The sequence below is a fragment of the Nannospalax galili genome, unplaced genomic scaffold (genome assembly GCF_000622305.1).
Source record: "Nannospalax galili isolate Female #2095 unplaced genomic scaffold, S.galili_v1.0 scaffold336, whole genome shotgun sequence".
In the NCBI taxonomy this organism is placed as follows: Eukaryota; Metazoa; Chordata; class Mammalia; order Rodentia; family Spalacidae; genus Nannospalax; species Nannospalax galili.
Genome location: NW_008343385.1, coordinates 4,440,487 through 4,464,256, shown reverse-complemented (window position 1 = coordinate 4,464,256; position 23,770 = coordinate 4,440,487). Strand labels below are relative to the sequence as shown.

The following is a 23,770-nucleotide window of genomic DNA, read 5'->3' as shown; positions in this document are numbered from 1 at the left end:
CGGCTCTGTTGCTCGGCGGCGTCCTGAATTTCTGCCATGATCTGACTGGGTGGCTTACCATGGCCCAGCGGGCGGTGTGGCTCATACGCCACGAACCAGGAACTTCGTTTGGTGGCACCGTCAGATTCTCCAGGTAATTCCAAGTCCAACTCCTCAGGGATGAAGACTACTAGGATGGGTAATGTAGCATAGTTTTGTGGTGCCACGACTAACTAGCTGAGTGACCTCTGGGCGAGTTACTTAACTCCCATATGGTATAACCTTTTCTTACAGTGTTGTCAGAAGTGATGAGTTGCTTGACACATATTGTTTTCTGTTACTAGTATAGTATTTTTAAAAACAGGTTCCCACTATGTAGCCCCTGGATGGCCTTGAATTCGCTAGGGAGACCAGGCAAGTCTCGAACTCAGAGATCCAAGTATTTTAAAGACTTGGACCATCATGCCCAGCCGTATTATTGTATCTTAAAAGGAATTCCGTCTGCTTAGGATTGCTACAGAAATGATGAGGAAGAAAAAAACTTACTAAGCACTAAACATGTGTCAGATTTTTCAACTTTTATTTGGCAAAGTTATTCCAGAATATTTACATTCATTTGTCTGAAAAAAAACCCTTGCCGCACAATTATTTTCATCTCAGTGTATATGATTGCTAGAAATCATCATAGTTTGCAGTTCCTAGTTACGCAAAAAGAAGGAAGTATGAAAAGTTAAATTACACTTACTTTTTTCTTAGGTGATGTAAGCGATCTGGTCCCATTTTAGAATTTGCCATATTTATCAAAATAGCTCTATGGGGAGGACTATACTGGAACTCTTAAATATGGAATGTAATCACGTATTTTAAAAAGTATTGGCCATTTGCGTTTTCTTTTTTGAGAACTCCATTCATTAGGGTTTTGTTTTGTTTTGTTTTTTAAGATAGGATCTCCCCATAGCCCCAGCTATCCTGGAACTCATTATGTAGACCAGGCTGGCCTGAATCTCACAAAGATCCCTCTACCTCTGCTTCCTGAGTGCTGGGGTGAAAGGCATGTTCTACCATGCCCTGCCATAGGCCAATTTTTAATTGGACGATTTGGGGTCGGGGAGGCTGGGTGTTTAGTTCCTGCAGTTCTTTATACTAGATATTCGTTTTGTCTGTATTATAGCTGGCAAAAATTTTCTCCCATTTGTAGCTGTCTCCTCACTCTGCTTACAATTTCCTTTGCTATATGGAAACTTCTTAATTTCATGTCACCCCATTTGTCAGTTCTTGGAGTTGCTTCCTGCTTTCAGCAGTAATTTTAAGAAGCCTCTTATTTTGTGTTTGTGTAGCTTTGTGTTCTTGTAGCACAGCACTAGCCAATAGAACTTTCTACATTGATAGAAAGGGGAAGGGTTCTAAATCTGTGCTAATATTATAAAACACCTGTGGGTGGTGTAACTGAGGAACAAGGTTGTTAGTTTTAAGTTTAAAAATCACACGTTATAGTGTCTACTGGATTGACATTGCAGACCTCAGCCATTGCTTCTCCTTGGTCTATAGTACTATATGGCTTTCCTCCCCCATATTCCTTAGTGATGGAGCCAACCTGCCTCTCCCCCTCAGAGCAGTGCTACAGTAGACATCCTCAAACAGGTCTTTAGGATATATCTATACCAAATTTGACTAAATGCTGCCAAACATTTAACTCCTCTGATGCTAACTGCACCCATAAACACATTCAGCAGAAATTAGTGAGGATTCTTACATCTGTTCTTTCCTGACTCTTACTCCAATTTTTGCTAACAAAGGGTGTCTAATTTTTATTTGTATTTCTTTATTAGTCTCTTGGATATCCTTTTCTGGGAATTATGCTTCTTTCTCAAAAATATCTTTTCATTTTATCTTTTTAAAAATTTTATTTTTCTTTGGTGTGTATGAGTGTATTGCCTGCATGTGTGTAAGTGCACCATGTCATGCAATACCCACAGAAGTCGGAAGAGGGCATCAGATCCCCTGAAACTGGAGTTAGGGATGGTTAGCCACCACGTGGGTGCTGAGAATTGAACTCAGGTCCTCTGCAAGAGTAGCCAGTGCTCTTAACCACTGAGCCATCTCTCCAGTCCTTCATTTCTTATCCTTTTAATTGTATGTTGTATTTAGGTCTTTAATCCATCTTCTTTATATTGGCAATAACTGAGGTTCTCATTTTGTTTTTCTTTATATTTCATGAGTTTCCTAACATAATCATATGAGCCCCATATCTTCTCTTCGTTGACTCAGTAAAGCTATTGATGTTTGCTGCATTCCTTCATATAAACATAGGTCTGTCTCAGTTCTATTACTTTGTCTTTCTTATGCCAATATTTCCTGTTTTTCTGTGTGTGTCTTCATAGTTTATCTTAACATTTTAATAGAGGTGAGACTTTGACTAATTGAAAAAATAAGTTATTTAAAGAAGTCATTCAGGGCTGGAGAGACGGCTCAGTGGTTAAAAATATGAACTGCTCTTGCAGAGGACCCTAGTTCCATTCTCAGGACCCATGTTGGTGACCCACAACCACCTCTAACTCCAACTCTAGGGGATTCAGCACCCTCTTCTGGACCCCATGGAGTCACATGCACATACCCACACATATACACATAATTTTAAAATATTTTTTTTTAAAAAGAAGTTGTGCTAGTTTTCAGAATGCTTTCCCCATTGTGCATATTATATATTTTAGAAAGCACATTTAGGTGTGTTTGGGTGAGCTTCTTTACATCTGTATGAAGGTAGCAAGTTGGGTTTACATAATTCATCTATCTGTCATTTTAACCTACTCTTGAACAAATTAGTAAAGTTGTGTTATTTTCAGATTTCTAACCACTTGGAACTGATATTAAGGCTAAGTAGATCTGCATTAACATATGTCGTGTAACTTTTCATGGGAAGTTATAAAGAAACTTGTTGGGATTAAAGTTGTTAATCCCAGATTTACAGGGTAGCAGCAGACCAAAGGATTCTGTCCAGGTTGCGCTTGGCAAACCAATGTGCTTATTGGGGCTACTTAAGGGAGCATGGGTGACTCACAGGCAGGTAGACCACCTAAAAATCCCTCCCTAGTCAATTGTTTACCTCCTGTCTGGTAGCAGTTGAAATCTTGGGAAGGGGAAAGGCCTTGAGAGATTCCTGTCAAGGTCTCCTATGGGTCAGGACAGTGACTATGCTTCAACCCAGAGGAAACAGCCACACCACTGCATATTGTCTACATATATGCCAAAATATAACAGCTCTCATTTAAGATTTAAGAAAGCAAATGATTTTAACACAACAAAATTTGGTTCTGGTTTAAATTTGACTCAAAATTAGATTTCTGGTTTAGATATTTGCTGTCTGGATGGAAATAATTTCAGCTGAGTGCAGTTCAGGTTGGTGCTATGCCCATAGCTGTAGAGTCGTTTAGAGCTTGACTCCTGTCTTGGAAGGAAAAACTAGATTAATTTAAAATGACAGACAAATTCATTCAACAAAATATTCAGTACATATTGAGGCATTGTTTAAGGTCCCGGATAGGTTCTTATCTTTACAGTCAAGTGTGAGATTTTTATGCATAAGAATTTTATCCTCCAGGTAACTAGAGAATAAGATAGGTCTCTAATGGTGTGCTGGCTGATAGGACACTAACGGTGTGCTAGCTGATTCCTTCCCTTTCTCAGTGAGAAAAGCACATCAGAATTTAACTGAGGGTGATCCACTCATAATTGATAACTTTTAATGCATTTTTAAATATTATTTTTATGTGTTTGAGTTGTTTTTGTTTGTTTGTTTGTTTGTTTTTTGGTTGTTAGCCTTAGCCTTTAACAGCTGCGCTATCTGTCTAGCGTTTATATGCGTGTATGCAAGTGCACCCCTGTTGTGTATTGCTCACAGAGGCCAGAAGAGGGTGTCAGAGCCCCTGGAACTGGCTTTACAGACAGTTGTTATTCACCATGTGGGTGCTAGGAATCAAACCCAGTTCTCTGGAAAAATGGCAAATATTCTTAAGTGCTGAGCCATCTCTCTAGTCCCAACATTATTTTTTAGTTATTAGCAAACATTAGCATCTTAATAATGAAAACATTATTGTGAAAATAGTGGAATACTGGCTAAGTTGTTACTAGTCTTTTGTATGTTTTTTATGGTAGAGATTGAACCCAGGGCTTCATGCATGCAAAGTACATGCTCTACCACTGATGACACTTGATCTCTCATTTATTTTAAAAATAAGAAAATAGAGTCAGCTGATTTTAAAAGTTCGGTCTAGAGAGATGACTCAGTAGTTAAGAGCACTGGCTGCACTTGCAGAGGACCTGGGTTCAATTCCCAATAGCCACATGGCAGCTAACAACCATCTATAACTCCAGTTCCAGGGCATCCGATGCTCTCTTCTGGCTTCTGTGGGCGTTGCACATACATGATGCACTTGCATGCATAATGCATGCAGGCAAAATACTCGTATACATAAAGTAAAAATAAATCAAAAAAATTTTGAAGTGTAGCTGATGGGTAATTTTATTCTGGTTTTAAGTAGAAGGGAAAGGAATAAAGAGAAGTCATTTGTTGAAACTCATAAAAATGTGATTAGGAGGTGGGGATTTACATCTGGGGTAGAGTACTTACTGTGAGACCTTGGGTACAGCACTGGAGATAATGAAGTGGTGGATGTGATTAACAGATTTTGATCAATGACTGAAAGTATCTAAATGTCTTCTATTCTGTTGGGAAGACAGGAATAAATTAGTAAATTACCATTCCCCCCAGAGCATTCAAACCATAAAGGATTAATTAGATTTTCTTCTTATTGTCTCAGAATATCTTCCAAGGCTTATCCAGAGAGAAGCCATTATTACTAAAATGATGTTCCATATTTTATAAGGGTTGAGAGGAAGATTTGGGGAATGTTATTCACTATTAGTATAATAGAATATTCTTCTCAAAATTGTATCATCTCAGCTGGTGGATCCAAACTTTAGATGGTTAAGTTAGACCACTTCTTTGGTTCTAATCTACTAAGATGGGAATTTTTTTTAATTCTACATAACTAGAATGGTCTAAGTATGTATTCTTTGCCTATTATATTACTTGTCTTGTTCCAACAAAATACCTGACAAAAGCAACTGAAGGAAGGAAGGGTTTATTTTGGCTCAGAGTTTTGAGAGTACAGGCCCGTATGATTGGGAAGTCAGGACTGCAGGAACTGGAGGCATCTGGCCACGTTGCATCCAGTCAGGAAGCAGAGAGCAATGACTGCTACCACTCAGCTCCCTTTCTCCCTTTTAGTCAGCCTAGCACCCCAGCCCATGGAATGGGGCCATCCATGTTTAGTGAGGGTCTTCCAACCTCAACCTAATCTAGAAAGTCCACAGACATGCCCAGAGTTTTTTTTCCAAAATTATTTTAAATCCCATCAAATTGATAATTAGGATTAATGTGACATTTACCACAAGGGAATTTGAGTGGCTGGAAAAATAAGAAGTTTGCACTAAGATCATGTGCTCTACCTATTTAAAAAACTAACTAAATTGAATTTATCATTTTCAGTAACACATGATCTTATCATTTGAAATAACACGCCAGATATGAAGCAGTTACTGTAATGGGAAGTGAATGTGTAAGATGATGATTTGGGGTTGTCTTTGGTGGGTGTGGGTGTGTATTTGTTCAGTGTTATATGTTTTTTTGTTACTACTATTTACCTTGTGTTTTATGATTTTTTTCATTTGCTCCTTTTGGATTTTACTTGGAAGGAGTCATTTTAATGTTTCTGTTTCCCTAATGCAGACGATACCCTACTGTTGAAAAGCGAGCCAAAGTCTTCAATGGATCGAGTTACGTGCCTGTTCCTGAAGATGGTCCCTTCCTTAAAGCACTACTCTCTGAACTTAGATTATTGGGTGATGATAAGGACTTCGTAGAGAGTCGTGATAGTTGTTCACACATCAATAAAACATCTGTCTACGGGCTATTAGTAGGAGGTGAAGAACTCTGGCCAGTTGTTGCTTTTCTGAGGAACGACATGATACATGCTAGTGTTCCACTAGTTGAACAAACTCTCTCCCCTCGTCCACCACTAATTAGCATTAGTGGAATTTCACAAGGCTTGGAACTTCTTTTTGGGATACAGGATTTTCTTTACTCAGGTCAAAAAAATGACACTGAGCTAAATGCAAAACTGAGTCAGTTGCCTGATTTACTTCTGCAGGCTTGTCCACTTGGTACTTTACTGGATGCTAACCTGCAGAATTCACTGGATAGTATTAATTTTGCTTCAGTGACTCAGCCACAAAAACAGCCAGCCTGGAAAGTCGGAACATACAAAGGAAAACCACAGATTTCTATTTCTATCACTGAGAAGGTAAAATCCATGCAATATGGTAAACAGGATATAGCAGATACATGGCAGGTTGTTGGAACAGTCACTTGTAAGGTGAGATTTTCTCCAGTATTTTCTTTGTTATGCTATTTAACATCGAAGAACAGTACATTTTGCAAGTTGTGTTTTACATTTTTAAGTGATATTCATAGTTGTGATCTTTAGCAGCAGTCATGAAATTTTATGTTTCTGTATTAATTACTATATAATGAATTGTCCCATTACTCTAAAATAAACATTATATCCTTAGTTTTTGTGTGTCAGAAATTCAGAAGCAGTTTAGCTGGGAGCCTCCAGTATAGAAACTCAAGAGATCATAGTCAGGATTTTGGTTGGGGCTGTTGTCATCTGAAAATTTGACTGGGGCTGGGAAATCTGCTTGTAGCATGACTCAGATGGCTGGCAAGTTGGTACTAGTTACTGGAGGGAGGCCTCAGTTCTGTTCCACATGACCTCTCTATAGGCTGCTTAGGTATCTTCACAATCTTGGTAACTGGCTTCCCTCAGATCAAATTGTGTGCGTGTGTGTGTGTGTGTGTGTGTGTGTGAGAGAGAGAGAGAGAGAGATTGAGGGCTGTTGTACTACTTATTCTGAAAAGTCAGGTGGCACCACTTTTGTATTCGTTTGTTAGAAGCAAAGCAAATCACTAAGTCTGGTCACATTGAAGAGTTGTAGATTTAGGTCCACCTTTTGAAAAGAGTTGTATCAGAGAATTTGTGAATATATTTTATAAGTTTTTATCTGTTAAATTTTGGTCATGATCAAAATGCATTCCAATTATTCATTCTATTAGGAAGAACTACTGTAAGCAGCTCTACAAGCATGGACTATATCATTCATAACTCTTAAAGTAATTGAGTCCTTTTTTTTTTCTCATAAGTTCAGTGAAATAAAATGTAGTAAGAGTCACTATTTCTTTGTTCATCCTGGATGTTATATATAACATAATGCTAAATGTGTTAGTTACTTTTCTGTTGCTATGGTAGAAACGCTGACCAAAGCAATTTATAAAAGGAAGAGTTTAGTCAAGCTTATGGTTCCAAAGGAGCAAGCGTCCATCAGGGCAGGGCAGCATGGCTGGCAGAGGTGGCTGGAGGAGGAGTGGAAGCTAGGCTCTATATCTTCAATCAGGCACAGGAAGCAAGAGAGATCTGTCAAGGCTTAAGAACTCTCTAAGCCCGCCCCCCGTGACATGCTTCCTCCAGCATAGCCACACTTTCTGAGACCTCCCCAAACAGCGCCACCAACTGGGGACAAAATGTCCAAATACTTGGAGCCTATGGGGGATATTCTCATTCAAACCATCACACTAAACATGATGTGTAAATGTCTGTTCATTCATCATATGACCTTAGTTTATTGCTTGCAGAATTGTAGATTGATTCTTATTAGTCTGGGCATAAATTGCCGTGATAGAGAACATTTATTCTTTTAAAATGGGGGAGGAGCAAAATGGCTTACCCTTGTAAAGGCACTTTTCACCAAGCCTGACAACCTGAGTTCAGGTTCCATATGATAGAAACAGAGAACTGTCCCCCACAAGTTGTCCTTGCACCTCTACACATACACCCACAGACAATAAAATAAATGTAATTTTTTTTTCTAGATATGGTGGTATATATCTTTAATCCCAGCAGGAAGAGGCAGGTGGATCTCTGTGATCTTGAAGCCAGCCTTGTCTACATAGTGAGTTTCAGACCAACTAGGGCTATACAGTGAGACCTTCTCTCAAAAAATAGAAAAGAACTTTAATTTTTTTTTTTTAATTTAAAAATGGGAAGCTGGACATGGTGACACGTGCCTTTAATCCTAGCATTCGGGAGGCAGAGGTAGGTTGGTCTCTGTGAGATCAAGGCCAGCCTGGTCTGCATAGCAAGTTACAAACCCTTGGGTTTGGTTCCCAGCACCCAAATGGCAGTTGACAACTGTCCTAAACTCCAGCTCCAGGGGATCCAGTGTCCCCTTCTGTCTTAGACATGTACTAGGTGCACTTTTATACATATAGGCAAAACATTCATGCATATAAATAAGTCAAACATTTGAAAAAAATTTAAAGATTATATATGGATGTTCTGATGGTTAGTCAAGCATTTTTAAGTGTTTTATGAGCTTAGTATTTAAAGGAGTTTTATTATGAAACCCATCCTATATGGGCATAGATAACATGTAACAGAAAACCCAGTTAATTAAATCCAAGTGGAGGGGTTTCAATTCTACCCAGTGGTAGAAGGCTTCCCTTACATGTGAGAGGTCTTGGGTTCAATCGTTACATGAAAAGAAAAAAAGAAGCCACTGGACTAAAGTTCTAATTTATACCTCTAATTTTCCTGTGTCCTTGAAAAGTCACATAGCTTTATAAATCTTATATCAGTTTTAAAAAATATTATTTTTATTTTATGTGTGTGAGTGTTTTGTCTGCATGCATGTAAGTGCATTATGTGCATGCATTGCCCGCAGAGGTCAGAAGGAGAGGGTCAGATTCCCTGGAACTGGAGTTACAGATAGTTGTTAGCCACCATGTGGGCACTGGGAATTAAACTACCAGGTGCTCTGAAAGAACAGCAAGTGTTCTTATTTGCTGAACCATCTCTCCAGCCCGTCTTATATCGTTTTTAAATGAGATTAGTAAGCCCTTAAATGTCTTCTGTTTCATAATTCCTAGTTTTAAGGTCCAGATTTGCATATGCCAGAGTGGCTTAAAGGAGAGAACACATTCTTTCTAGAATGGCTGTCCTCTTCCTGGATTTATAGTATTGTAAGTGAATAATTGGTGGGAATTTATTAGAAGTTTCCAAATGGTACTGTTTCTTTGACTGCATTATGAATGTTACACTGCTAAGGAAAATTTTAATAAACAAATTGTATTTTAAATTTTAATATTATTTGCTATCAAATGTTTTCTTATTTTATTATCTCCATAAATACCAAAAAACACTATTTATTCTTACTAATTTACATATATAATGTAGCCAGGGGTTTAAGTGTTGAAACACATTATTTTTAAGTTCTTTACTAGGAATTTTTGTCATTTTAATTTGCAAATATGATTAGTATTCTTGTAATTGTCACTAAAATAAGACCTTTGCATAAGGTACCGATTGAACCTTTTACTATTCATAATGCCTGCCTACTCCCTAAGTACTTAACATGTGTAAGAGATACAGATGAATTCACAGGTGTTGAATGGTAGATAAAACATTAAAAAGTGAAACATTTCATATTAGTATCAAAAAAATAAGGTTTCATTAATAGAAAAGGTATAAGCTCTACAAGCATTTGGTTATTATCTCCCGTGCACAGAAGGCACTACAAATAGGAAGAACAGCTCTTGCTTTGAAAGAACTTAAAGCTGCAAAAGGGAAACAAATAGAATCACAAGTTACACGTTGGTGGTAGGTAGACAGTGCATGGTGCAGATTGTAGGTAGTGTATCTAGAGCTAAGCATGTTATCTGTTGATTTCTACTCTTAAATATCTTATAGGTCTGACTAAACAGATCCATATACTAAGTGTATATGGATCAAAAAACTTGTTTGAGCCAATGCTTTAAGAAGTAAACATCAGGGCTGGAGAGATGGCTTAGCAGTTAAGAGCACTGACTGCTCTTGCAGAGGACCTGGATTGGATTCCCAGCACCCACATGGTGGTTAATAACCATGTGTAACTTGGATCTGATACCTTCTGTCCTCCGCAGGTATTGCACAACACACATGCAGATAGTACACTCATACACATAAAATAAAAATAATAAATATTTTTTTTTAAAAAAGAAGTAAATGTCAGGACTAGAATCATGGCTCAGCTGTTAAAAGCACTTGCCAAAGACCCAAGTTCAGTTCCCAGCACCCACATTGGGTGTTTCTCAAGTACAAGAGGAGCTGGGGAAATAAAAGTGTGTGCTTTTGGTTGCAGCTTTAGAAAAATAAGACACTTAAAACTTTTTTCTGGAATGTAGAGTCAGTAGAGAAACCAAGTTCACAGGGTAGTCCGAAAAGTGCCAGTTCAGTCTGCTATAACCTCAAAATGGGGATTTAAGGAGAGGTCTGCAAATGGGCTACATCTGAGCTATGATAGCCTTAACATAGGAACTCAGGAAGAGGTCTCTGGAACTGTCACCCCAGCCTTCCATGACCACCCAGTAGTAATGACTTCTCTTCCAAACCTCTCTGTTTGCCTCCCATTGGTAAACTTTGCCAACTCACATAAGGAAGAAGATTCTGCACCTCTGCATGGCAGAAGTAGGCTGTGGGTATGACAGTACAAAGTGTATGTAAGGCTTACACTGAGCACCAAATGAGCCAGATGTGAAGAGTGAAAGACTTTATTTTTACAAACTTTTTTAATATTTATTTGTATGAAACAATGCTGTGGGCTCACATGCCACAGTGCACATGTGGGCATCAAAGGACAACTTACAGGAGTTGGTTCTCTCCTATCATGTGAGTCCTGGGGATCAAATCATCAGGCTTGACTGCAAGTACCTTTACCCACAGAGCCATCTCACCAGCCCAAGAAAGACTTTATAGGGAGTAAACATAGATGAAAAGACTAGCACATGCCAAGGTGCATATGGAAGTATAAGACAGTATGAATTGGGGCTGAAGAGATAGCTCAGTGGTTAAGAGCACTGGCTGCTCTTGCAGAAGACCGAGGTTCAAATCCCAGCACCCACATGGCAGCTAACAACTTGTCCATAACTCCAGTTCCAGTGACTAATATAGTATTCTCTCTGTTCACTGGCCTACATGTCTAATAGTATATCAAATCGTTACTCAGAAAGCAGGAAGCAAAGAATAATGCCTAGAAAGAAAGTCAGTTAATACTTTTATTCAGAAAAGTCTCAGAAGCTGCATGTCTTAGAGAGCTTGGTTATACTAGTTTCTGTTTGTCTTACAGTGTGACTTAGAAGGAATCATGCCAAATGTTACCATCAGCTTGAATCTCCCCACAAATGGATCTCCACTTCAAGATATTCTCGTTCATCCTTGTGTGACTTCTCTTGATTCTGCCATTCTGACTTCTAGTAGCATTGACACAGTGGATGATTCTGCATTTAGTGGGCCTTACAAATTCCCATTCACTCCACCTTTAGAGTCATTCAACCTATGCTACTACACATCCCAGGTAAACCATCTTGAAATAATTGGGTCTTTTCATGAGTTATTTACAAGATATGAAGGCAAAAGTTCAATCTTTGAATAGGCTACCTCTTACCTATGATGTCTGTAAGAACGATAATTTTATTGTTATTATTATTAGTCTTTTTGAGGCAGGGTCACCTTGTAACCACAGCTGGCCTGGCCTGGAACTTGCTATGTACCCCAGGCTTGCCTCAATCTCACAGAGTTCCACCTGCCTCTCCTTATTTTATGAGTGTTTTGCCTACATGTATTTAAGTACACCTGTGAGTGTAGTACACACAGAGACCAGAAGAGGGTGTCAGATCCCCTGGAACTGGCATTATGGATGGTTGCTAGCCACCATGTGGGTGTTGGGAACCACACCTGGGTCCTCTGCAAGAACAGCTTCTTAATTACTGTATCACTTCTCCAGCTCCAGGAGCATTAATGAAGTTTAGCGTTAGTGAAGTTTTGGTGGGGAAGGGAGTTGTTGTTTCCTCAGTTAGGAATCCAAGGTCATAGGATAGACCCTGGTATGCTTTAGTCATGATTATAAACATAAGAAATGAGCCCAGGAAATCTTAATTAATAAATATATAATAATAGTAGTAGCTATTTATACTTCCTGAATGAGTGCTGTGTGTCAGACATTGTCTAGGTATTTTACATGTGTTTTTCTAGTACTTTCCACAAATCTTAAGATAGATATTATCCCCATTTTATAGATGAGAAAAATCTCAGAGAAGTTAAGTGGTGTGACTTGCACAAGATCCTATGACAAATGACCGAGACTGAATTTGAACCAGAGTTTCCATATTCCCAAAATCTAACATGTTTGGTACTACATCATTTGTCTCTTGTCATAGTTATTAATCAGTATATGAGATGGTCCTGTCCAAGCTAGACTAATTTATTTTGAGAGTCAACAGGCATTCTCATTATCATTCAAGAATAATGATGATAATGATAATGATCCAGGCTACTTGAGAATTAGAACTAGACAGTTAAAATTCTGTGCACTGAAAGTTGGCATTGTCTCATCTCTGCTTCTCAATCGTAAGAGACTCTCTGTTTCTTACTTCAAATGCACCAGTCAGATGATTAGTTTACAGCAGCATACAGATTATTTTCCCCTCAGTCAGTTGTTGATGGCCAATCAGGTCAGCTACTCTTAAGCTAGGGGGTTAGAAAAGGAGAAACAGTACAGTCACAGAAGGAACTGTGGGCAGAGGAGCAAGTGATCAGTATGTACAGAATGTGACCTGTGCTGCAGTTCAGAGAATTTGGAGGAGGGGAACATGGAGGAGCAAAAGTGGGACCAAGAATATATTATAAAGTACCTTTCTCATCTCTGGGAACAGAGAGAGGTAGAAGAATCTGCCCTTAGGATGAATACAGATCCACCATTGCTATTATCACAAGGCGGAGTAACTGTAGTCATTAAAGGCATATCTATCTATGATGTATGTGATGATTATATAGTATGCAGCATATGTGTATACAATGCATACATGTATACAAAGTAATATATAATAAATACTGTGTATTACTAGGAGGCTTTTTTTTTCCTGTCACCATTTCTATTTTAGCCACACTAATTAACCTGAGAATTATATTAAAATTTATGTTTGTTTCCAGGTCCCTGTCCCTCCAATACTGGGTTTTTATCAAATGAAAGAAGAAGAAGTACAACTAAAAATAACAGTCAATTTAAAACTTCATGAAAGTGTGAAAAATAATTTTGAATTCTGTGAAGCTCATATACCCTTTTATAATAGGTAGGAATAAATAATATGTCACTATGACTGCTGTTCTCCCTAATATATTCCTACTGCCTCACAATAAAGTGTCATTATTTACTGTATTTTCTAAATCTAAATAATTTTGTTACTCAAATGAATACTGATATTTTTTAATTTTTATTGTTTTTATTTTATGTGTATGCGTGTATTGCCTGCATGTAGATAGTGCACCCATGTCATGCAATGCATGAGGAGGTCAGAAAAGACTGTTGGATCCCCTGGGACTGGAGTTACAGACAGTTGTTAGCTGCCGTATGGGTCCTGGGATTTGAACCCGGGTCTTCTGCAAGAACAACCAGTGTTCTTAACTGCTGAGCCTTCTCTCCAGTCCCATGAATACTGATTTTTAACCAAAACATAGTCGTGAAAAAAATTATGTACTTTTAAATGTTATGTCATTTTTCCAGTTTATCTTGCTAATAAGTCATAAACCTCAGGCAATCTAATTTCCTTAGGGATCACTTTTCCACTGACTTTATTTCTATCAGCTTCTCAGAAGTATATATACAAGTTAATCTTAACTATCAACAACCTGGCAAATTAACCAAGTATGTCATAAAATCACTTTCTAATCATTTCTACTTTTAGATTTATTCTTCAGTGTAGTTCTTTACAAAGTATAAATATATAATAAAATCATAGCTTAATGTTGCACTAACCTATGTAACTATAAATACAGTCTATAGTTTTAAAATTGTTTTAGAGTATTAATAAAATGTATGTCATTACTGTAAATGTTTATGTGGCTTCTGGTATTTTCTAGATCTGTGTTCATTATTCATTCTTTCTGCAAACCAGAATGTAGACCTGCTTTAGCTGTCCCTATATTAAGTAACAGTAACAAGATTTGTTTCTCTAAACTTATTTTCTGAGGTTTTTTTTTTTTTTTCTTTTTTATTTGTTTCTTTTTTAAAGAGGTCCAATTACCCATTTGGAATACAAAGTTAGTTTTGGCCAACTTGAGGTATTTCGAGAGAAAAGTCTATTGGTCTGGATTATTGGTGAGCAAGGTTTTATTTCTTAATTTTTTCTATTTGCTGTAGAAAAATCTTCTATTTTAGAATAATTGATTGTTGTGTTCATGTTTTCAGGACAGAAATTCCCCAAATCAATGGAAATCAGTTTTTCTGGAACTATAACTTTTGGAGCCAAGGGCCATAATAAACAGCCATTTGATCACATTTGTATTGGAAATACAGCATATGTAAAGGTAAATCTATGAATCACTACATTAGAATCTCATTCCTTTAGTTCTAATTTATATAGTTGATTTTTAGTACTTTCTAGCAATTTTTAAAAATTCTGTGCTCTTTGTCTAGCAAAGTGTCCTTTAAAAAAAATTGTTTGATTCTTTTGCTTATTACTAGTTGGGAGTGGGAGAGACCAGTTTGCAGGTGGGGATGTCCCATGGCATTTGGAGACCAGAGGACAACTTGTGGGAGTAGGTTATTTCCATCCTGCTGGTCCCAGGGATCAAATTTCAAGTTCTCAGTCTTAGTAGCAAGTGTCCTTACCCTCTGAGCTGTCTCTCTGGCCTTGGTTTTGTTTTAAGACAGGGTCTTTGTAGCCCAAACTGATTTCCCAATTCCTATGTAACCCAGGCTGGCCTTGAACTTACAAGCCTTTCCTGAGTGCTAGAATTACAAGGATGTATCATCATACCTGACCAGTACTTGTCATTTTTCTATTTCACTAAATACTTCAATTTTAAGAGTATAGGTTATAGGTTAATTATAATCTAAACATTCCAGTTGAAAATCACTCAACTCTTAGCAGGTTTGAGATTTGTGTACAAAAATAAGATACAGTCTTTGAGCTCTAGGGATTTTTCAATAATGCACTTTAGTGATTTATCAATACTAACTGCTTTTGGTGTCTCAAAGAAAAAGTGAGCACTTCTGGCCAAAGGAAGCTTTGAGGGCTAGGTAAGGATGAAGTTTTATCTAAAAAAAAAAATGACAGAAGGACCAGTGAGATGGTTTGGCAGGTAAAAGCACTTGCTGCACAAGCTTGACAAACGTCGAGTTCGATCCTCAGAATCTCCTGTGGAAGGAGCTATCTGACTCTCCAAAGTTGTCCTGTAACCTCCACATGTGTGCTATAACACACACATACATACAAATAATAAACACATTTTTTTTATATGAGAGTGAAAAAAGGTAAACAAGGCACACATAGAAGCCAGTGCTAGAAACAGAGGGTTTCAATAAGGACAAATCTTTCAGGTATGGGATTTAGGGGCCTTGAACTTTTATTCCTTTGGTAGTATTTTTCAAGAAGAGGAATGTTCTTTCACAAAATGGTTACTTGATGAGTGTTAGCATACAGTGGATATGAAGGACATGAGTGATAGCAGAGACATTGAGAGTTGAGTCTCATTCATTCATTGTTTTATCCCCAACATCTGGTTCAGTGCTTAGCACAAAAATATGTACTGATTAAATGAATACACTTGAACAGAAAGTACTGATATGCAGAAAGTTGAGAAAGAGTGATAGCAGCATATCACAGTGTAAGTGTCCAGCCGGTAGCTAAGAACCTAGAGCTTGATTTACAGAGAGATCCCTGTGTATAAGGATTGGGAAGTAGCCACAGAGAAGAAAAAGTTGAGGCAGTGAAAATGAATAACAAGAATGACAAGAGAAAATAGGGGAAAGATTCAGAAGAATCAGTATGAGAAATTGAAGAAAGGCCACAGAAAAATAGAATGCTGTCTGAGAAGTCAAAGATGAGATAGAAATCATCCATAAAGGCAGTGAGAGGAAGTGGCAGTGAGGGTAGAAGTACCCTGCCAAGAATTCATTTGTTTCTACGTCAGCTTTAACTGTTTCTGCTGTCTTCACTTTAAGGATTATTACAAAAATTTCTCTTTTTTTTCAGGAAAAAAATATGAAATGTTACCACATTGTACACCACAAAGGATAGTTACTAGAATTTTTCTGTTCTCTTCTTTCACTTAACCAGTTCTAATTTGATATAAAATAATACATATTTGTAGTCATTGAATGAATTCAAAGTGGCTTGTTTTTTGTGTTTTGGTTTTTTAAGACAGGGTCTCCTGTAGCTCCAGCTGGTCTAGAACTCCCTATGTAGACCAGGCTGGCCTTGATCTCACAGAGATCCACCTACCTCTGCCACCACACCAGCTGGATTCAAAGTGTTTTATGTTATACTGGTTGTGTGGAAGTCAGCCTTGCAGCATGCAGGCTTCCAGCATGCTGTTATATAACAGAGAAGCACAAGCCCTTTGCTTTCAAATTCCATGAGCTGCAATGGGAAAAGGTTGTTACAATCTGACAATTAGTATTAGAAAAATGTATGTGGTTTGGGAGTAACTTGGAGGTGGAGGACTTGCCTATTAAGTGCAAGACCCTTGACTTGGTCGACAATGCTGGGAAAGAAAAGGGTTGAAAAGATAGCAGGATCCTCCAGAATGGGGTGTTTACAGCAGAGACCAGGAGACCAGGAGAACACAGCGAAAGGAAACTGGAAAGCACTAATCCTCACTGTGTTACGGCATAGTGTAACTAGCATTTACAGTGACAGCCGTACATCATCAATGAAATCAGGAATTATGTGTTACGTTTCTAGATGAGCAAAGGGATGACATCTAAGCTCAGTTCTATAGAAGTTAAATTTCATTTATCTGAAAAACTACGTAGAGCAGGCCGTTTTCCACAAGCATGAGATAAACTGATGTTTCCGCTATTGTCACTGCATTTTTGTGCTTCATTAAAAAGCATGTACATTCAAACATATAAAGAATTGTGCTCTAACATGTGTCACAAACAGTGCTAGGAAGTAAAGAATATGCCTTCTATAAGGAAGCATAGCAGAAGGAGCATCACCTTTTTATAGTTGGCCAATTCTGAGTTGAGGTGCCAGCTCTGCTGTTCACAGGGTTAGAATGACTTCACTGTGTGCCTCACAGTCCACACTGGTCAGGTACTCAGATTGTGTTAAAAGCATTTCATAATGGCAGCTTACAAAGACATGGACCTAGTGCAAAGTGGGGAAAGTGTGTGGATTTATATGTGTACACTATAATCGTAGTTTCATGTTTGTGATTTTTATTGTCTAAACTATTGATAAAGCTATAAAATTTGTCAAGGGGAAAAATGTGGCCATTCTTACCAAATAATCACCTCAATTTGGTACATTTCTCCTTTTTCTAGCTTCATTTTAGGATCTCAGATTACACACTCACTGGATGTTACGCGGATCAGCATTCAGTTCAAGTATTTGCATCAGGAAAACCAAAAATAAGTGCACGTAAGTTATACAGATTCAAACTAAATGGCATTGAAATGGTGCTGTGTCATCAGTAATTAAGGTAAAATTAAAATAAAAATTGTGGTTGAAATGAAAATGGGTGAATGATCCCATTTTATAAAAATTTCTATAGCTTGATCTACTCCCGTAATAACCGTTTGTGACTTTGCATTGTCCTCTGTCTTCTCCTGTTTAAAAAGTGGCCTCAATGAGCAAGGGTCCAATAGGTATGAGCATTAGTACAGAGTTGGACTTGCTTTGCTCTGGTTCTATTAGACTCTTAGTTGGGGACCGTTCACAGGAGCTTTATTTACCTTAGGATTTTTATGAAGTTTAAATATAATTACATTCATTGAGCATCTAGCAGGATGCTTTAAAGTACAGATTCAATAAATATGCTTGTTACTTAAAATTTAAGGACTTTTAGCAAATTTTATGATCAGTAGACATTTAGGCCCTTCTGTAGTCTACCAGTGAACAGACAATACAAAGATGATTCCATGCCCTTGTTGAGTTTATTTATTGGTTGTAAAATGTGTGTGTGTGTGTGTGTGTGTGTGTGCATGATCTACTGTGAAAATATGCATCTGTGTTTTATATTAATATAAAGGAAACAAAAGCAAAATTCAGAATTATTTAATTCAGTTTAAATACCTATAGGTGGCATAGAAAAGTAGCTAGTAACTGTGCGAGGTAGTATACGCCTTTAATCCCAGCACTTGTAGGCAGAGGCAGGTGACTCTGTGAGATTGAGGCCAGCCTGGTCTACATAGTGAGTTCTAGGGAAGCTGGGACTACAGGGAGACCCTGTCTGAAAAAAAAAGGAAAAGGGGGGTGGGGTGGAGGGAAGTAGCTAGAATGAGTAGCTAAAGTTAGAACAAGTTTTCTCTCATTCATTGAGGAGAATAACACCCTTATATATTTAGATAAGAATAATCCTAATTTATAAAAATTCTTCTTATACTTAGGTAAGTCTTTTTATTTGTTTGCTTTTTGTTTTGGCAGTACTTGGGATCAAACTCAGGGCCTCATGCATTCTAGGCAAGTGCTCTAGCACTGAGCTACATCCCTAGCCTCAGTCATGTTTCCTAAGCTAAGGATTAAGGTTTCTAAAATTGGAAGGATAGGGCAATATTCTGTACTTCAAGTAAAGCTTTCAATGCTTCAAAAGAAGTAGAGAATTCTTAACTGCAGAATTCCAAGCAATTTCTTATGAATAGCAGTAATTCTGTGTAGTGTAAGCAGAGTAAGACATTATTTTTTCTTTTTTATTGAATTTTTTCAATTTTCATACAAAATAATTTGATGGTATTTAGATCCCCTCCTCTATCTGCCCATCTCCCCTTATTGCCATGTACTCTATTTTATATGTATATACATATATATGTGTATATACATATAAAATAGACATATATGTATGACATAATAATATATATGTCTATATAATAGACATATATATAATAGACATAAGGCCTGTGGAGTCTTAATTTGTGTCTTCAAATGTCCTTCAGTGTGGGTTCATACAGTGGAGACTGGTTAACCTACCAAGAGTTCCATGCTTGAAAGAGACTGTCTCTGCCCCTCCCAGCAGTCATCTGTTGCCATAGTTTCCTTAGGTGAGATTGGAGTTTCTTACTCCCTTCCGCGTATCTATGCTGGGATTTTTTTTTTGCCTGGTTTGAGCTTGTATGGGACTTGTGCATGATTTCACCATTGCTATGAATTCATATAAGTAACTGACCAGCTGTCTTGAAAACTGTTTGTGATCATCCACCAGCTCTGGCTCTTGTAATCTTTGTACTCCCTCTTCTGCAATGATTCCTTAGTCTTGAGGGGGACAGAAGTTTGATATAGGTAAGATAGTGTTTTTTACTTCTGTATTTTCCCTATTTTTTTCTCTCAGCAGTCTTTTTCTGTTTTTAAATGAATTTGTGGCATATTCATAGTGAATACATTCTTTCATGAAAGCATAATATTGAAGTCTTTTTTTTTTTTATGTGTATGAGTGTTTAGTGTGCATGTGTGCAAAGTGTACCCATGTCTTGCAGAGCCTGCAGTGGCCAGAAAAAAGCATCTGATCCCCAAGCACTGGAGTTACAGACAGTTCTTAGCCACATGTGAGTGCTGGGAGTTGAACCTGGGTCCTCTGCAAGAGCAGCCCATGCTCTTAACTGCTGAGCCATCTCTCCAGCCCTGAACATTTTGTCTAAATACAAATAAGTGAATATTTTAGATAATCTATAGGAAATGTTCTCTCTGATGTGGTAACTAAAATATATCTAAGTATTTTATTAATATTAACTAAACATAATTTCCAGAGAGCATAATTTAATAAAGGGTTGGGGTTTCTTACCCACTTCTCCATGTCTGTGCTGGGATTTTGTCTAATTTGAGCTTGCATGGGACTATGCTTGCTGTCTCAATTGCTGTGAGTTCATATGAGTAACTGATCCACTGGAAAACTCTTTCTTTGTGATCATAACCCCCTGGCTCTTAAAATCTTTTCACTTCCTCTGCAGTGATCCCTGAGCCTCGGAAGGCAGAGCTTTGAGATAGCTGTCCTATTCAGGGATAAGTACTCTGCAGCCTCTTTTTCTCTGCACGTTGGCTAACTGTGGGTATTTTCTTTTATTTTGAGACACGGTCTCAAGGCCTAGACTGGCCTCCAATTCAACATATTCCTGCCTCAGCCTCCCAAGTGCTAAAGTGATAGGTACCTGCCTAGTTTCTGATGACTCCTAATACAAAATACATTGAATAAAAGAGTTCATCTTAAATGAATCATTATAATTACTCTTTTATTTAAAATCTTTATTTTTGCCTCATATGGTCATACCATATACAATTCAGTTCTGCAAAAAGTTTAGTGATTGTGTCAGTTTTAATAATAGTAGCATTTATTGCTTACTATGTTCCACATATAATTTTCTAAGTGCTTTATGTATGTTAATTAAGCCTCATAGTACCTATAAATAAATAAAATAAAATATCCCTATTTTATGGATGGGGACACTAATGGAACCAAGAGATTAAAGGAGGGTTCTACAGCTAGCAAATGACAAGGTGAAGATCAAACTCAAGCCATTGACTACTGGAGCCTGTCATTTTAATAGGCTGTGCTGCCAGGCATGGGGGTGCATGCCTTTAATCCTAGCACTTGGGAGGCAGAGGCAGGCAGATCTCCGAGATGAAGGCCAGCCTGGTCTACATAATGAGTCCAGTCCAGTTACAGGGAGTACCTGTCTCCAAAAAAACCAAAAACAGTATGCTGTGCTGCCTCCCAGTGTTACTAGGTTCTCACACCTTTAAACTGCACAAGAAAAAGGAAAGTAATCTAATACACCCTATGTTTTGTTCATCAGGAAGGACATGAAGAGGGGAAAAAGCTAAATTATATACTCAGTGATACATATAATAATGGTTTAATGTGTCTCCAAATAAACGTGATCGTCTCAGTTTTTACATATCAGGAAACTTGCTGTTAAAACACAGTGTTTGAATTGACTCCAAACCATAAGAAACCAGGAAAGCATCCTCTCCCAAATTGCATCAAGAAAGTCGGATTTTGATTTTTATCTTCTACTCTTTCTTTTTTTTTTTTTCACAGAAACCAGGCTGGCCAAGATCCACTTACCTTTGCCTAGTCCCTAGTAGTGGGATTAAAGGCATGCTCCGCCATGCCCAGCCAAATCTTTAACTCTTTAATTGGAGTAATGAATACCAAGACCAGCATGAGAACCTTGGGAAACCAAGAAGAAATTTTTAAACATTTTTACAATTAATGGTTCACTAGAAATACAATTTAGACGTGTAGGGGAAAATAAATATTTGCTATAAATGAGGGATACAAGTACTAAAGTTCAACATAAAATTTTTTTTTTTTTTTTTTTTTTTTTTTGACTTTTTGAGACAGTGTTATTATGTAGCCTTGGCTGGCCTTGAATGCTTGAATAAACCAGGGTGGCCTTGATCTCACAGATATCTGCCTGCCTGCCTCCCAAGTGCTAGGACTAATGGTATGTGCAAAGCCTTGATAAAATAAAGAAAGAAAAAAGGAAAATTAACATTTCAAAGTTATTGCCATGATACGATTATACTCCACAATTTCAATAGTTGATGACTCTCCTCTCTTGAGTTTTGGCTAAGATAAATATTTTTAATCATTGATTTCTTTTCTTTTTCCATTTGTAGACCGGAAACTAATTTCTTCTGATTATTACATCTGGAATTCTAAAGCCCCTGCTCCAGTAACATTTGCATCATTGTTATCATGATCTTCTCATGTTTTGATGGGATTTGTATATGGTGACATACCTTTGAATCATTTTTATCTCTAAGTATATTCATATGAACTGTGATGGAAAAAAAAAAAACATTGTGTGGTTTATTTATAAAAATACCTGTATTCAGTGTTTTATTTTAAAGGCTAATGTCTGGTTTTTTGTTATCTTCTGATTTTATGCCAGTATGTCTCAGAACACCGAAAAAAATGGTGACTCAAGTTGACTTTTTAAGACTAGTCTGCAGTTACTGTGCCTTGTGCCACACACATTCCTTCCTGCCCCTGTGGGAGGCAGTGCTGATCTTATCAGAGCCCTCCTCCTAGTACAGTTTCAGGGAATGTTCCAGTGTGTTGTAGTTGATTTGCAAGAAAACTATTTGCTTATCTAAACATAAGTACATAGCACTTAGTACCGAATGCTATTACAGAGTACCAGTGATCTGGTTAAAAATAACCAGGTAGGCATGGTGGTGCATGCCTTTAATCCCAGGACTTAGGAGGCAGAAGCTGGCAGATCTCTGTGAGTTCAAGGCCAGCCTGGTCTATGTAGTGAATTCCAGGCCAGCTGTGGTTACATACTGAGACCCTGTCTCAAAAAGACCAAAAAAAAAAAAAAATTATTATTATTATTTTAAATCTTTTAGAGCGAGCCATTGGAGACAAAAGGAATAATTTTAAGTAGTTGCAGCTGCTCCTCCGTTTACCCGAAGTGCCAGCTGCGCTGCTCTTCTGCTCCCCCAGTGCCGTCTCCGGGCGCCGCTCCTCGGCTTGCCCTGGTGCCGCCTGCGGCTGCTCTCCATTCACCCAGTGCTGACTCGGATCGTACAGGCACCGCCTCCTGGGCGCTGCCTCTGGTCGCAGGGGCACCACCTCTGATTGCCTGGATGCTGCCCCTCCCTCCTCGCTGTGGCCGTTCTTCTGCTCTCTCGGTGCTGAGGCCGCTCTTCTGCTCGCTCAGCGCTGTCTCCAATCGTTGCTGCTTCTGCTGTCCCGGACCCCAGGCCTGGTGAGGAGACGGGGAGCCATATTCAGACACAGGAGACCCAGTTTGATGATGCAGATCCAGTTAATTGCAGAAGGGTACAAGCTTATATAGGGGTAGGGGTCCAATCAAGAAGTTACAACTCAGATCTTTGGCAGGGCTGTGTCCTATCATAACATCTTGAGTCAGTCACATTATTAGCATAATAGGTTTCATGTTACTTAGGTTCCAGTTTCCTGTATGGGGCCTGGATTCCTAGGAACCATGTGACCCAGGCTGTTGCAATATCTAAGTGTTGCAATTTGGAATCTCAAGGGTGGTGATTAGGGAGTGGTGAGCTTTAGGCATCAGTCTCATGATCTGCTAATTGGAGCAAATGTCACAAGGTGTTCCTTGTGGCTCCAGTGGTTGGGCCATTGCCTCAGGCCTGCTGTATGGCTGTCATTAAGACTTTCACCCTAGGCTCAAGCCTGTCTCCCACAAGTAAGTAGCCTGTTTATTTGATCTACTTTATTGGCTAATAGAAAATCTGCATGGTTATATTTGAAGTTTTTGCCTCTATTCTAAAGCTACTTTGTTGTTATTGAGACAGGGTCTCATGTAGCTAACCTTGAACTCACTATGTAGCTGAGAATGACCTTGAACTCCTAGTCTTCCTGCCTCCACTACTCCAGTGCTGGTATTATGAGTATATCACCACACTCAATTTGTGTCCTTGGGACTGAACTCAGGGCTACAGGCATGCTAGGCTAGCACTCGACCAGCTGGACTATATTCCCAGCCCCTCTGGAGCCACTTTCACTAAGTTTACTAATCTACCAAAATAACATTATGCTTAAGATTCCAGTAGACTTACTAAGAAGAGTGCGATGCCTTTGGAAGATGAGCTTAGTGTTCTGTGATTATTACTCTCTGAAGAAAAGGTTTTAAAGATAAATTTAGACATAATACT

The 23,770-nt window shown here is 38.2% G+C and overlaps 1 protein-coding gene across 2 annotated transcripts; it reads left to right on the top strand.

The window, feature by feature from the left end:
• Ap5m1 (adaptor related protein complex 5 subunit mu 1) lies at positions 1-21,978 on the top strand. Of its 2 annotated transcripts, XM_029566657.1 has the most exons (9): positions 1-133; positions 5,768-6,413; positions 11,257-11,484; positions 13,119-13,258; positions 14,198-14,283; positions 14,374-14,492; positions 17,458-17,554; positions 19,603-19,671; positions 21,746-21,978. In XM_029566657.1, exons 1-9 carry the CDS (start codon positions 60-62, stop codon positions 21,826-21,828), a joined length of 1,542 nt encoding a protein of 513 aa, XP_029422517.1. In that variant the 5' UTR covers positions 1-59; the 3' UTR covers positions 21,829-21,978. The 2 variants fall into 2 exon arrangements, with proteins under 2 accessions (XP_029422517.1, XP_008837746.1); XM_008839524.3 differs by lacking the exon at positions 19,603-19,671.
• The last annotated feature ends 1,792 nt before the right edge of the window (positions 21,979-23,770 follow it).

Excerpts from the sequence above, each read along its gene's own strand:
- Ap5m1 (XM_029566657.1), top strand. The coding sequence starts at position 60 with ATGGCCCAGCGGGCGGTGTGGCTCATACGCCACGAACCAGGAACTTCG. Across the intron at positions 14,284-14,373 it reads TCTATTGGTCTGGATTATTG|GACAGAAATTCCCCAAATCA; the intron begins GTGAGCAAGGTT and ends TCATGTTTTCAG. Across the intron at positions 17,555-19,602 it reads AAAACCAAAAATAAGTGCAC|AGCCTGCAGTGGCCAGAAAA; the intron begins GTAAGTTATACA and ends CATGTCTTGCAG.